Raw genomic sequence first — 15,000 nt, forward strand, 5'->3', positions numbered from 1 at the left:
TATATATACGTACATATATACATATATATGTATATATATATATATATATATATATATATATATATATATATACATATATACGTACATATATACATACATGTACGTATATGTATATATATATATACACACACACACACATATATATACATATATATGTATATACATATATATATAAATATATACACATGTATATGTATATACATATATATATAAATATATACACATGTATATGTATATATACATATATACTGTATGTATATACTGTACATACATATATACACATATATATATATATATACATGCATACACATACATATATATACACATACATACATATATACATACATACATATACGTATGTATATACATACATATGTATCGATATCTAATGTATATAAATGTAGATACACATACTGTATATATACACATTTATATATATCTATATATACACACACACACATATATACATATGTATATATATACACATATGTATACACATTTTTAGACACACATATATATATACACAAACATATATTGTATTTACACATTAATATACACATACATGCATATATATACACATACACACAAATATACTGTAAAAATATGCACACACACATACATACATACATATAGATACACACACACATATACTGTAAAAACACACATGCATGTGCACACACACACACACACACACACACACGCACGCACGCGCGCACACATTTGTGATGAATAAAAACTAATATTACGTTATCATAAATGAATGAAGGTTAATCACATCCGGGTTAAGGCTTAACCTGGAAGACGTGCGTATTGTTACACAGTCTGTGATCACGGCCAACTTCCTTTCAAAACAAAACTGAGGTTAACTTGTTAACTTGTTGGTATTGCAGCGACAAATGTTCTTATCATGAAGTTTAAAATACCATCTCTAAAGTGCAACATGTCCTGGAGGACAATGCCGCTAGCATGAATGCTACATGGACAACAAAGTACGCTGGCAGAGTTTACTGCGTCAATGTTGTCAACAAAAGTACCAGAGACAGCCACCTTAACATCAGTGAAGACCAAGTCCTGCAAGAAGATCTGTCGCACAATACCTTGAAGAGGGACAATTACAGCAACTAGAAACCAACTGTACTACACTAACAAGAGCATCAAGTTGCAACTACCGACTGGATGTAGATTTATTTAGTTTTGCTGGAGAACATTGGGTCGCATTGTACTGAAAAATAGATCAACACTGTCATCTGAAAAAGTGAAATAAGCTTGTTGGTTTCAACAACAGTTTCAAGGAAGAAGGAATGGTGTACTATGTCAAGTTGTTTACTACAGTATGGATTAGTAACTGTGCCTTGTTTGGAATCTTACTGCAAAGACTTTGTGCACTTCATTTATACTTGACTTACTGTCACCAAGCTTTGAGCAAATAATGACTTGTAGTTCAAGAAAACATTGGAAAAATGTCCTGTATGACATTCTGACTACCAAATTACATTTGTATCCAAATATTGGAGTATTTTCTTAAGCACATTTTATTTATGCAAGCAAATCAACTGTGATTAATCATCATTAATCACAGTTCAAGAGTGTGATTAATCTGATTTGAAAAATGAATCACTTGACAGCCCTAATGTACACTTCAAAGTGTGCATTCTTTTACTAACGTAGTGACCTTTGTCGAAGCTGGAACCAATTATTCATGTTTCCATGGTTTGTTACGGGGAACTCTGCTTCACTATACCAATTTACGAACTATGTTCAAGAACCGATTGGCAAATTGAGGTTCCACTGAACACATTTACCTGGTTCTATGGTGATGGTCATTCCAGACTGTAAAGGCTGCGAGCGGGACAGTTCAGGAGTGTCGTGGACATCCATGCCCAAATAATGTCCCACATGATGGGGGCAGTAGTGCCTTGCAGCCTGGGAGGAGGAAAAGAAGGAGTTTGCAAAATAATAGCCACAAACTGGAGATACATTTTTAATGAGGATACAACTTCAAACATGAATGAAATAATAAATGAACATCATACTGCAATTGATGACCAACTAGTCACGGACCACAGATGGCCCCTGTGCCGCACCTGCTGTAGAAGCTAACTGTTTATGTCCACTATAGTCTTAGCACTGTACTATACGTCTTCATTCCATGTCACATACATGGTTGTATTACGTCAGCACCAGGAGTTGTCAAATCAGCTGGCGGGTTTTTCCTGAGGGATAAACCAGGAAGTCCTTTAGCTATCGCCTTGTTTTATCATATATTACTGCCTTGTTTTATCATATATTACTGCCTTCGCATGTTTACTTTTGTATTCACAATAATGCAACACAAAATCCGTACTTTGGAGCAATGTTCACGGACTCTAGTATCTGACTTGCGAGCTTCCCGTCGCAGGCGAGCGATGATGGTCGTGGTTGAGGGAAGAGTTATTTGATGTTACAAAATATCGGATTTGTTGCATTAATGCGTTGTTGCAGCTCGCTCCTTTTTGAGCACGTCGTGAAAGGTGCGAGACGAGCAGGTGAAATGTGCTCTGGGGGTGTGGCCGCGGGATGTGAGGCTGAAGAGAGGCGAGGTGTGTTCAAATGTGCTCCGGGGTGTGGCCGCGGGATGTGAGGCTGAAGAGAGGCGAGGTGTGTTCAAATGTGCTCCGGGGGTGTGGCCGCGGGATGTGAGGCTGAAGAGAGGCGAGGTGTGTTCAAATGTGCTCTGGGGGTGTGGCCGCGGGATGTGAGGCTGAAGAGAGGCGAGGTGTGTTCAAATGTGCTCTGGGGGTGTGGCCGCGGGATGTGAGGCTGAAGAGAGGCGAGGTGTGTTCAAATGGGTTGAAATTAGGGATGTCCGATAATGGCTTTTTGCCGATATCCGATATTCCGATATTGTCCAACTCTTTAATTACCGATACCGATATCAACCGATATATGCAGTCGTGGAATTAACACATTATTATGCCTAATTTGGACAACCAGGTATGGTGAAGATAAGGTACTTTTTAAAAATAATAATAAAATAAGATAACTAAATTAAAAACATTTTCTTGAATAAAAAAGAAAGTAAAACAATATAAAAACAGTTACATAGAAACTAGTAATGAATGAAAATGAATAAAATGAAGTGTTAAAGGTTAGTACAATTAGTGGAGCAGCAGCACGCACAATCATGGACTGTATCCCTTGCAGACTGTATTGATATATATTGATATATAATGTGGGAACCAGAATATTGATAACAGAAAGAAATGGGGGGAGGGAGGTTTTTTGGGTTGGTGCACTAATTGTAAGTGTATCTTGTGTTTTTTATGTTGATTTAATAAAATAAAAAAAAAAAAACAAAAAAAAAAAACGATACAGATAATAAAAAAAACGATACCGATAATTTCCAATATTACATTTTAACGCATTTATCGTCCGATAATATCGGCAGGCCGATATGATCGGACATCCCTAGTTGAAATGCGTGCCTGTTGGTCAGTCTCTGGGCGGAGGTGTCACTGATGTCATATCAATACTTTTTTCCCCAAAAGATGTCGCGATCGGCCGATAAGAGTCCCAAAGATCGACCGGTCGATGGGTTGGCGACCCCTGACTTGGAAGCATTAAAAATAAGCAGAGTCAATGTGAATAAATGGGTACAGTAGATAAGAAGCTATGTATAAAGTGTCAGGCAGCTGAAGGAACTCTCATTCAGCTACTGTGAATAAAGAGTTGACAATTGTGGGGTTAGTCCATCCTAGGCCAGGAGAGTTGCTAATGTTCATATCCTCCCCCTCCACACCCCTGATTGTAAATCATGTAAATAATTCAATGTGATTATCTTGTGTGATGACTGTATTATGATGATAGTATATATGATAGTATATATCTGTATCATGAATCAATTTAAGTGGACCCCAACTTAAAAAAGTTGAAAAACTTATTGGGGTGTTACCATTTAGTGGTCAATTGTACGGAATATGTACTTCACTGTGCAACCTACTAATAAAAGTCTCAATCAATCAATCAAAGCCAAGTTAGATCATGTGTGTTGAACTGGAGACTGCAATAAAAGAGTCGTGTGTGAAACAAGCTCAGCTTCCTCATGAACAGGACATGATGTCACAGTTAAGGACGACACGCCCACACTCACCAAAGAACCGCAAGGTTTGGACTCCCAGAGCCGTTTCATTTTGCGCTTTTTACGCTTTCAGACCTTGCAAGACCTCTTGTGTCCAGTTTGAAAGCCGCAGCCGAAGAAAAGAAAGACAGACAGCAAAGTCTCCCAGTTGATTTTCATGAACTGTTCCATTGATTGACTTACTACTATTGGCCCAGTCCTACAATTGTATACAATGTTTAAATGCCTCTGGACAGCAAATTACATTTTAAAGCCATTTAATAACTTTGAATCCTTTTTATTGCACTGCGAAAACTCAGTTTATTGTTTCACATATGGTCTTTTATTGTAGCACTTTAAGATATATCTAAATGCAAATAAATTAGTTATTATCTCTGGCTGGCTTTGTGGTGTCCTACTATGTTTAGATGTCCTTGAACGCACCGTAAAAACACCTCCATCTTGTACATGGTCTCAAAGGATCACACAGCCTGTGGGTTTGATTAACATTAGTTGTTCAGACAGTAATGTGTTTGCATCAATTTAGTATGTCCTTTCTTAACGGGAAAGGACGTTAACGTCTCTTGTTTTCATGTGAGTATTTAAGCTGGCGCCAGTCAGCCCATGACTTTATCAAAGTGCAACTATCAAGCACGTTTTTACCATCATTTTAATTCAGAACGGTAATACCAACCTGGGGGAGTTTTACCGCAGTTATCATTAAGAGCGTTTATGGTTACATTCCTAACAGTGCGACTGGATACATTCAGTGGTGGTCATAAGTGTACATCCACTTGTAAAGAACATCATGTCATGGCTGTCTTGACTTTACAATCATTCTTATATTGTAGTTGTGTTGCTTTTCTGACATGGACTTGTTTCTTCAGCATTGTCCACACCTTTAAGTCAGGACTTTGGGAAGGCCATTCTAAAACCTTCATTCTAGCCTGATTTAGCCATTCCTTGACCACTTTTGAGGTGTGTTTGGACAAAGATTAGACCTTCTGGAGGAAAGTTCTGTGATCAGATGAAGAAACAAGTCCAACACATTTAGCTGAACTGCAGCAATTTAGTGGTCAAGTGGTCAAGCAGAAGCTTGTGGATGGCTACCAAAAGTGCCTTATTGCAGGTCAACTTGCCAAGCAAGCAAATATTAACATTGCTGTATGTATACTTTTCACCCTCACATTGTCAGTAGACACATAATAAATTCATCAAAGAAGCAAACTTCATGAATGTTTTAGTGAGCAACAAGTATGTGCTCCAATCACTACATCACAACAACAACAAGTATGTGCTCCAATCACTACATCACAACAACAACAAGTATGTGCTCCAATCACAACATCACAACAACAACAAGTATGTGCTCCAATCACTACATCACAACAACAACAAGTATGTGCTCCAATCACTACATCACAACAACAACAAGTATGTGCTCCAATCACTACATCACAACAACAAGTATGTGATCCAATCACTACATCACAACAACATAATAATAATAACAATAACAACAACAACAAGTATGTGCTCCAATCACTACATCACAACAACAAGTATGTGCTCCAATCACTACATCACAACAACAACAAGTATGTGCTCCAATCACTACATCACAACAACATAATAATAATAACAATAACAACAACAACAAGTATGTGCTCCAATCACTACATCACAACAACAAGTATGTGCTCCAATCACTACATCACAACAACAACAAGTATGTGCTCCAATCACTACATCACAACAACAAGTATGTGCTCCAATCACTACATCACAACAACAACAAGTATGTGCTCCAATCACTACATCACAACAACAACAAGTATGTGCTCCAATCACTACATCACAACAACATAATAATAATAACAATAACAACAACAACAAGTATGTGCTCCAATCACTACATCACAACAACAAGTATGTGCTCCAATCACTACATCACAACAACAACAAGTATGTGCTCCAATCACTACATCACAACAACAACAAGTATGTGCTCCAATCACTACATCACAACAACAACAAGTATGTGCTCCAATCACTACATCACAACAACAACAAGTATGTGCTCCAATCACTACATCACAACAACAACAAGTATGTGCTCCAATCACTACATCACAACAACAAGTATGTGCTCCAATCACTACATCACAACAACAACAAGTATGTGCTCCAATCACTACATCACAACAACAACAAGTATGTGCTCCAATCACTACATCACAACAACAACAAGTATGTGCTCCAATCACTACATCACAACAACAACAAGTATGTGCTCCAATCACTACATCACAACAAAATAAGAAATGATTGTAAAGTCAAGACAGCCATGACATGATGTTCTTTACAAGTGGATGTACACTTATGACCAGGACTGTATATGCCAGGGGGCCATGGCAGCATTGCAGCATAATGTGCTTACCCCCTTCTTATGGAAAAGGTCCAATATTTCAGAACTAAGGAACGTTTTTCTGAATTTTAATGTATGGAAAAATGTTGACGCTACCACCCACTGTTAATGGTTTTGCATTTTAGAGGATCTTATTGCCACTCCATCACGCCTAAACGGCCTCCATGTGACACAGGCGTGCCACCTTTAAGTGTTTCATTACCTTCAGCGCGTGGGCATCACTGCTCCCGGCCTTGACCATGCCGAGTCGCCTGAGCTGTCTGCCCAGCAGGGCCAGCATGGTGCTGTAGATGTGGTCCAGACTGACACCTGGGCAGCACAGGGACAAACAGGAGAGCTGGACCTCCAGAACAGCTTCATAAAGTTCTGCCTGGGCAGCGCTAAATCTGGCAGGATGAAGGGGAAAATGATTTAAAAGATGTAAAGGATAATATGTAATACATTTGTTACGACTTGGGATGATGAACTCACTGCCCGTTTACCGGCCACGTTCGGGTAACATCGCTGACGTAACCAAAATATTCACAACCGCCATCCAGGAGCACCATTTCACCGTCCTGAGGGAGGAGAGAGACCCTTCATGCTACTCAAGCCTTTGAGTCATGTACACTAACTTCCAAACTCATTTTTTCCTGCGCTTTATAAAAACGGTGCCGCCAATTTATGGATTTTTCTTCATTGACAGCCATAATGCAAAAAGTTAAAAAAACCAAAAACATATACACTGATCATTTTTGTTTTTACTACTGCGCCATCTTTTGGACAAGTTTGCTCACTGCAGGTGCTGCAGTGCTCTTCTTTTTAGAGTTTTGAACCGGAAGCACAAGTGCTGTTCTGTCTTCTAGCTGTCCATAGCAGTTTTACTGGTATGGACTCTTCATTCATCACTCCAAACAAGGTTGGTAAGTTTTACAATATAACTAAAACTATTCTTTCTTACTAAACCGTCCCATGTGTGATGTCTGTAGGAGTGTTTTCTTGCATGTAATGTAATCAAGCTAGCGTTGATAGCATTAGCTAATATGCTAACACATTTACAAGTGTGTGTGTTAATATTAACTTACGACGGCATTATTTTTGTATTATTTCACTTTCACAAATTCCTCAGTAAATTCAGCAAAACGTCAGCGTGGAGTTATTGAGTCTGTTTAGCTGATTGGAGAGCTAGCTTGCGCAGCTAGTGGGTCCATGACCATGGCTTCTGTTTTGTTTGATCAGCCGTTTTACTGCCGTGTTACAGACACCGTTTGTAAATGACTAAGGTATGTAAATAAACATTTACTAAATATTTCTGTGTAAATAACTCATTTCACAACGTATATATCTGCGACTTACAGTCCGGTGCAACTAATATATGGAACGATATTTTTCTTCTAAAATGTAGTGGGTGTGGCTTGAATAGAGGTGCGCTCATATTAGCCTACAGTAATTACTGTAGGTTACAGACTTAAAAACTGTTATTTCCATTCTTTCTGCCTGGTAGCAAATGATCAACATCCCATTCTTACCTTAATCATCTGGTTGTTGTTGATGTAGTGCAGAGTGTTGGCACGATTCCCTCCAGCTACCACCGGTGGATATGCCAGGAAATTAGCACCATGGAGTCGGTTCTCAAAATCAAACTGCAATTAATGTACAAAATATGCAGTTTATGTTTGTGAGAAGAAGTGCTAGTTGTGTGGCCTACTAAAAGCCACTACTAGCGACCACGCAGTCTGATAGTTTATATATCAATGATGAAATCTTAACATTGCAACACATGCCAATACGGCCGGGTTAACTTATAAAGTGACATTTTACATTTCCCGCTAAACTTCCGGCTGAAAATGTTTCGATATGATGACGTATGCGCGTGACGTCAACTGTTGAAGCGGAAGTATTCGGAGCCCATTGAATCCAATACAAAAAGCTTGGTTTTCATCTCATAATTCCACAGTATTCTGGACATCTGTGTTGGTGAATCTTTTGTAATTTGTTTAATGAACAATGGAGACTGCAAAGAAGAAAGTTGTAGGTGGGATCGTTGTATTAGCGGCGGACTACAGCAACACAACCAGGAGGACTTTGAGATGGATAGCAGACGCGCTAGCCGCCGACCTCACCTTGACTTCCTCCATCTCCGGGCCGCCGACCGCATCGGTGATCGGGTGAAGTCCTTCGTCGTACCGTCGATCGCTGGAACGCAGGTGAGCACGGGTGTTGATGAGTAGATGAGAGCTGGCGTAGGCGCAGAGCTAATGTTTTTAGCATAGTTCTGTCGAGGTTCCGTAGCTAAGCTGGCTTCAATGGCGTCGTTAGCAACAGCATTGTTAAGCTTCGCCAGGCTGGAAAGCATTAACCGTGTAGTTACATGTCCAGGGTTTAATAGTATTGTTGATCTTCTGTCTATCCTTCCAGTCAGGGGCTTATTTGTTTTGTTTCTATCTGCAGTTAAGCCCGATGCTATCACGTTAGCTCAGTAGCTAAAGAGCTTCGTTGACGTATTGTCGTGGAGATAAAAGTCACTGTGAATGTCCATTTGGCGTTCTGGACTCTCATTTTCAAGAGGATATAGTATCCCAGGTGGTTTCAAATATAAATCCGTGATCCACAATAGAAAAAGGAGAGAGTGTGGAATCCAATGAGCCAGCTTGTACCTAAGTTACGGTCAGAGCGAAAAAAGATACGTCCTTCATTTTCACGTTCCTCATCCACGAATCTTTCATCCTCGCTCAAATTAATGGGGTAATCGTCACTTTCTCGGTCTGAATCTCTCTCGCTGCATTGAAAACAATAGGAAAATGTGAGCAGCCCTTCAACCTGTGACGTCACGCTACTTCCGCTACAGGCAAGGCTTTTTTTATCAGAGACCAAAAGTTGCGAACTTTATCGTCGATGTTCTCTACTAAATCCTTTCAGCAAAAATATGGCAATATCGCGAAATGATCAAGTATGACACATAGAATGGATCTGCTATCCCCGTTTAAATTAAACAAATTCATTTCTGTAGGCCTTTAAAGAGCTGTTTGCAACACTGCACTTGTTTGACACTTTTAATGCACACTGTTAAAGTAATTGCATTTTATATATAATACAGAACAGTGACTCAGGTACTGTACAATATAATGTGAAATAAACAATAATAATAATGGCTGTTTTTTTCTCCAGCTGCAAGCACTTCCCACATTGAAAAACCATTGTGCTACTTAAAGGGGAACTGCACTTTTGGGGGAATTTTGCCGATCATTCAAAATCACTACGTAAGACAGGAACACATGTTTTTGTTTTTTATGCATTCTAACTTGTAAATTAACAAAAGTGTGCTTACAGCGGAGCCAAAGGGAGGTCCTCTATTCCGTCCATAAAAAACATCCAAAAAGCACCAACAATACTCCATTTACATTTGGTGATTTGAATATGAATTATTATTAGTCATATTGTTATTATAAATATTAACAAGTATTAGTCATATTGTTATTATAAATATTAACAAGTATTAGTCATATTGTTATTATAAATATTAACAAGTATTAGTCATATTGTTATTATAAATATTAACAACTATTAGTCATATTGTTATTATACATATTAACAAGTATTAGTCATATTGTTATTATAAATATTAACAAGTATTAGTCATATTGTTATTATAAATATTAACAAGTATTAGTCATATTGTTATTATAAATATTAACAAGTATTAGTGATATAGTTAGTATAAATATTAACAAGTATTAGTCATATTGTCATTATAAATATTAACAAGTATTAGTCATATTGTTATTATACATATTAACAAGTATTAGTCATATTGTTATTATAAATATTAACTAGTATTAGTCATATTGTTATTATAAATATTAACAAGTATTAGTGATATTGTTATTATAAATATTAACAAGTATTAGTCATATTGTTATTATAAATATTAACAAGTATTAGTGATATTGTTATTATAAATATTAACAAGTATTAGTCATATTGTTATTATAAATATTAACAAGTATTAGTGATATTGTTATTATGAATATTAACAACTATTAGTCATATTGTTATTATACATATTAACAAGTATTAGTCATATTGTTATTATAAATATTAACAAGTATTAGTCATATTGTTATTATAAATATTAACAAGTATTAGTGATATTGTTATTATAAATATTAACAAGTATTAGTCATATTGTTATTATACATATTAACAAGTATTAGTCATATTGTTATTATAAATATTAACTAGTAGTAGTCATATTGTTATTATAAATATTAACAAGTATTAGTGATATTGTTATTATAAATATTAACAAGTATTAGTCATATAGTTATTATAAATATTAACAAATATTAGTGATATTGTCATTATAAACGCTAACACAGACTAACTATTTATAGCCAATGTTGACATCATCGACTGATCAGCTGCTTCCTTGTGTCCTTGCTAGTCAAACTTTATTGTAGATGATAAATGGTGCCTCTTACCTGGATAGTAGAAGGACGAGGCCAATTTAGACCCCGAAATGAGAGAACGGCACAAAAAGACGCTTGATTCCACCCCCTTTTTCTTCACGAGGATTATATGTCATTCTTCATCCAAAAGGGAATATGAACATCCTAGCAGTCTAATGACAGCAGACTCTGTACAGTAAGTGATGTTTTATTGTGTTTATTGGCTCTCATGAAGTCTGCAAATGAGTAATAATCAGACAAAAAAAGCGAATGTCGTGATGTATTTTTAAAAAATTCTAAATACGTAAATATTAAATATTATACATTTTATTACATTACATATATACTTACATCACGTATATAAAACCTAATGGAGGTCTTTGGATATTTTTTTAGGGGCTTTAGGCAGAATTGTGTAGCTCACAGCGGCTCCATTGTAAGCTGACTTTTGATCGCATTGATTTCATATTTAGAATGCATTAAAAAAGATGTGTGTTCCTGTCTTACATAAGGATTGTAAATGATAGGCAAGATTCCAAAACAAGTGATGTTACGCTTTAAGTGGCTAACTGTATTATTGCAACTTTCTTTTTTTAATGTAAATTGCTTCAATGGGTGACACCGTTATCTTGTAGGTTCTAGACGTACCTTAGCGTAGAGCAAAGATTCATCCACATCTCCAGAGACACAGCCATTGTCCTCCTGAAGCCTGGAAGGCAAGTTTGTTTGGAGTGAGATATCATTCAAAATGGTATGTCTTAAAGGGCTAACTGCACTTTTTTGGAAAATGTTGCCTATCGTTCACATCATTATGAGAAACAAGAACACACTCTTTTTTTTTTTTTTTTTAGAGCATTTTAAAGATGATAAAAAAACGCTTGGAAGATGCAGCTTAAGTTAGTCTTTGTTGCAGCCTTCAAAGTCTCTAAAACAACTTCAAAAACCCTCCATTAACGTTTTATATACACACTGCAAGTATATATATCATGTAGTAACACACACCTTCATAACAATATGTAATATGTACAATATACACACTGCAAGTATATATATAATGTAGTAACAGACACCTTCATAACAATATGTAATATGTACAATATACACACTGCAAGTATATATAATCATGTAGTAACAGACACCTTCATAACAATATGTAATATGTACAATATACACACTGCAAGTATATATATAATGTAGTAACACACACCTTCATAACAATATGTAATATGTACCATATACACACTGCAAGTATATATATAATGTAGTAACAGACACCTTCATAACAATATGTAATATGTACAATATACACACTGCAAGTATATATATAATGTAGTAACAGACACCTTCATAACAATATGTAATATGTACAATATACACACTGCAAGTATATATATAATGTAGTAACAGACACCTTCATAACAATATGTAATATGTACAATATACACACTGCAAGTATATATATAATGTAGTAACACACACCTTCATAACAATATGTAATATGTACCATATACACACTGCAAGTATATATATAATGTAGTAACAGACACCTTCATAACAATATGTAATATGTACAATATACACACTGCAAGTATATATATAATGTAGTAACAGACACCTTCATAACAATATGTAATATGTACAATATACACACTGCAAGTATATATATAATGTAGTAACACACACCTTCATAACAATATGTAATATGTACCATATACACACTGCAAGTATATATATAATGTAGTAACAGACACCTTCATAACAATATGTAATATGTACAATATACACACTGCAAGTATATATATAATGTAGTAACAGACACCTTCATAACAATATGTAATATGTACAATATACACACTGCAAGTATATATATCATGTAGTAACAGACACCTTCATAACAATATGTAATATGTACAATATACACACTGCAAGTATATATATAATGTAGTAACAGACACCTTCATAACAATATGTAATATGTACCATATACACACTGCAATTATATATATAATGTAGTAACAGACACCTTCATAACAATATGTAATATGTACCATATACACACTGCAAGTATATATATAATGTAGTAACAGACACCTTCATAACAATATGTAATATGTACAATATACACACTGCAAGTATATATATAATGTAGTAACAGACACCTTCATAACAATATGTAATATGTACAATATACACACTGCAAGTAGATATATCATGTAGTAACAGACACCTTCATAACAATATGTAATATGTACAATATACACACTGCAAGTATATATATAATGTAGTAACAGACACCTTCATAAAAATATGTAATATGTACAATATACACACTGCAAGTATATATATATAATGTAGTAACAGACACCTTCATAAAAATATGTAATATGTACAATATACACACTGCAAGTATATATATCATGTAGTAACACACACCTTCATAACAATATGTAATATGTACAATATACACACTGCAAGTATATATATAATGTAGTAACAGACACCTTCATAACAATATGTAATATGTACAATATACACACTGCAAGTATATATATCATGTAGTAACAGACACCTTCATAACAATATGTAATATGTACAATATACACACTGCAAGTATATATATAATGTAGTAACAGACACCTTCATAACAATATGTAATATGTACCATATACACACTGCAAGTATATATATAATGTAGTAACAGACACCTTCATAACAATATGTAATATGTACAATATACACACTGCAAGTATATATATAATGTAGTAACAGACACCTTCATAACAATATGTAATATGTACAATATACACACTGCAAGTATATATATAATGTAGTAACAGACACCTTCATAACAATATGTAATATGTACAATATACACACTGCAAGTATATATATCATGTAGTAACAGACACCTTCATAACAATATGTAATATGTACAATATACACACTGCAAGTATATATATAATGTAGTAACAGACACCTTCATAACAATATGTAATATGTACAATATACACACTGCAAGTATATATATAATGTAGTAACAGACACCTTCATAACAATATGTAATATGTACAATATACACACTGCAAGTATATATATAATGTAGTAACAGACACCTTCATAACAATATGTAATATGTACAATATACACACTGCAAGTATATATATAATGTAGTAACAGACACCTTCATAACAATATGTACAATATACACACTGCAAGTAGATATATCATGTAGTAACAGACACCTTCATAACAATATGTAATATGTACAATATACACACTGCAAGTATATATATAATGTAGTAACAGACACCTTCATAACAATATGTAATATGTACAATATACACACTGCAAGTATATATATAATGTAGTAACAGACACCTTCATAACAATATGTAATATGTACAATATACACACTGCAAGTATATATATAATGTAGTAACAGACACCTTCATAACAATATGTAATATGTACAATATACACACTGCAAGTAGATATATCATGTAGTAACAGACACCTTCATAACAATATGTAATATGTACAATATACACACTGCAAGTATATATATAATGTAGTAAAAGACACCTTCATAACAATATGTAATATGTACAATATATACACTGCAAGTATATATATAATGTAGTAACAGACACCTTCATAACAATATGTAATATGTACAATATATACACTGCAAATATATATATAATGTAGTAACAGACACCTTCATAACAATATGTAATATGTACAATATACACACTGCAAGTATATATATCATGTAGTAACAGACACCTTCATAACAATATGTAATATGTACAATATACACACTGCAAGTATATATATAATGTAGTAACAGACACCTTCATAACAATATGTAATATGTACAATATACACACTGCAAGTAGATGTATCATGTAGTAACAGACACCTTCATAACAATATGTAATATGTACAATATACACACTGCAAGTATATATATAATGTAGTAACAGACACCTTCATAAAAATATGTAATATGTACAATATACACACTGCAAGTATATATATAATGTAGT

The 15,000-nt window shown here is 34.8% G+C and overlaps 1 protein-coding gene across 1 annotated transcript in view; it reads right to left on the reverse strand.

The window, feature by feature from the left end:
* The window catches only part of LOC133642674 (xaa-Pro aminopeptidase 3-like), a 32,669-nt gene that overhangs the window by 2,256 nt on the left and 15,413 nt on the right, over nt 1-15,000 (reverse strand). The window contains 6 exon segments of the mRNA XM_062037024.1: nt 1,803-1,923; nt 6,727-6,910; nt 6,996-7,081; nt 8,033-8,146; nt 11,600-11,634; nt 11,637-11,660. Coding sequence (XP_061893008.1) covers nt 1,803-1,923; nt 6,727-6,910; nt 6,996-7,081; nt 8,033-8,146; nt 11,600-11,634; nt 11,637-11,660 — 564 coding nt within the window.

Source organism: Entelurus aequoreus, linkage group LG25 (genome assembly GCF_033978785.1).
Source record: "Entelurus aequoreus isolate RoL-2023_Sb linkage group LG25, RoL_Eaeq_v1.1, whole genome shotgun sequence".
Lineage (NCBI taxonomy): Eukaryota > Metazoa > Chordata > Actinopteri > Syngnathiformes > Syngnathidae > Entelurus > Entelurus aequoreus.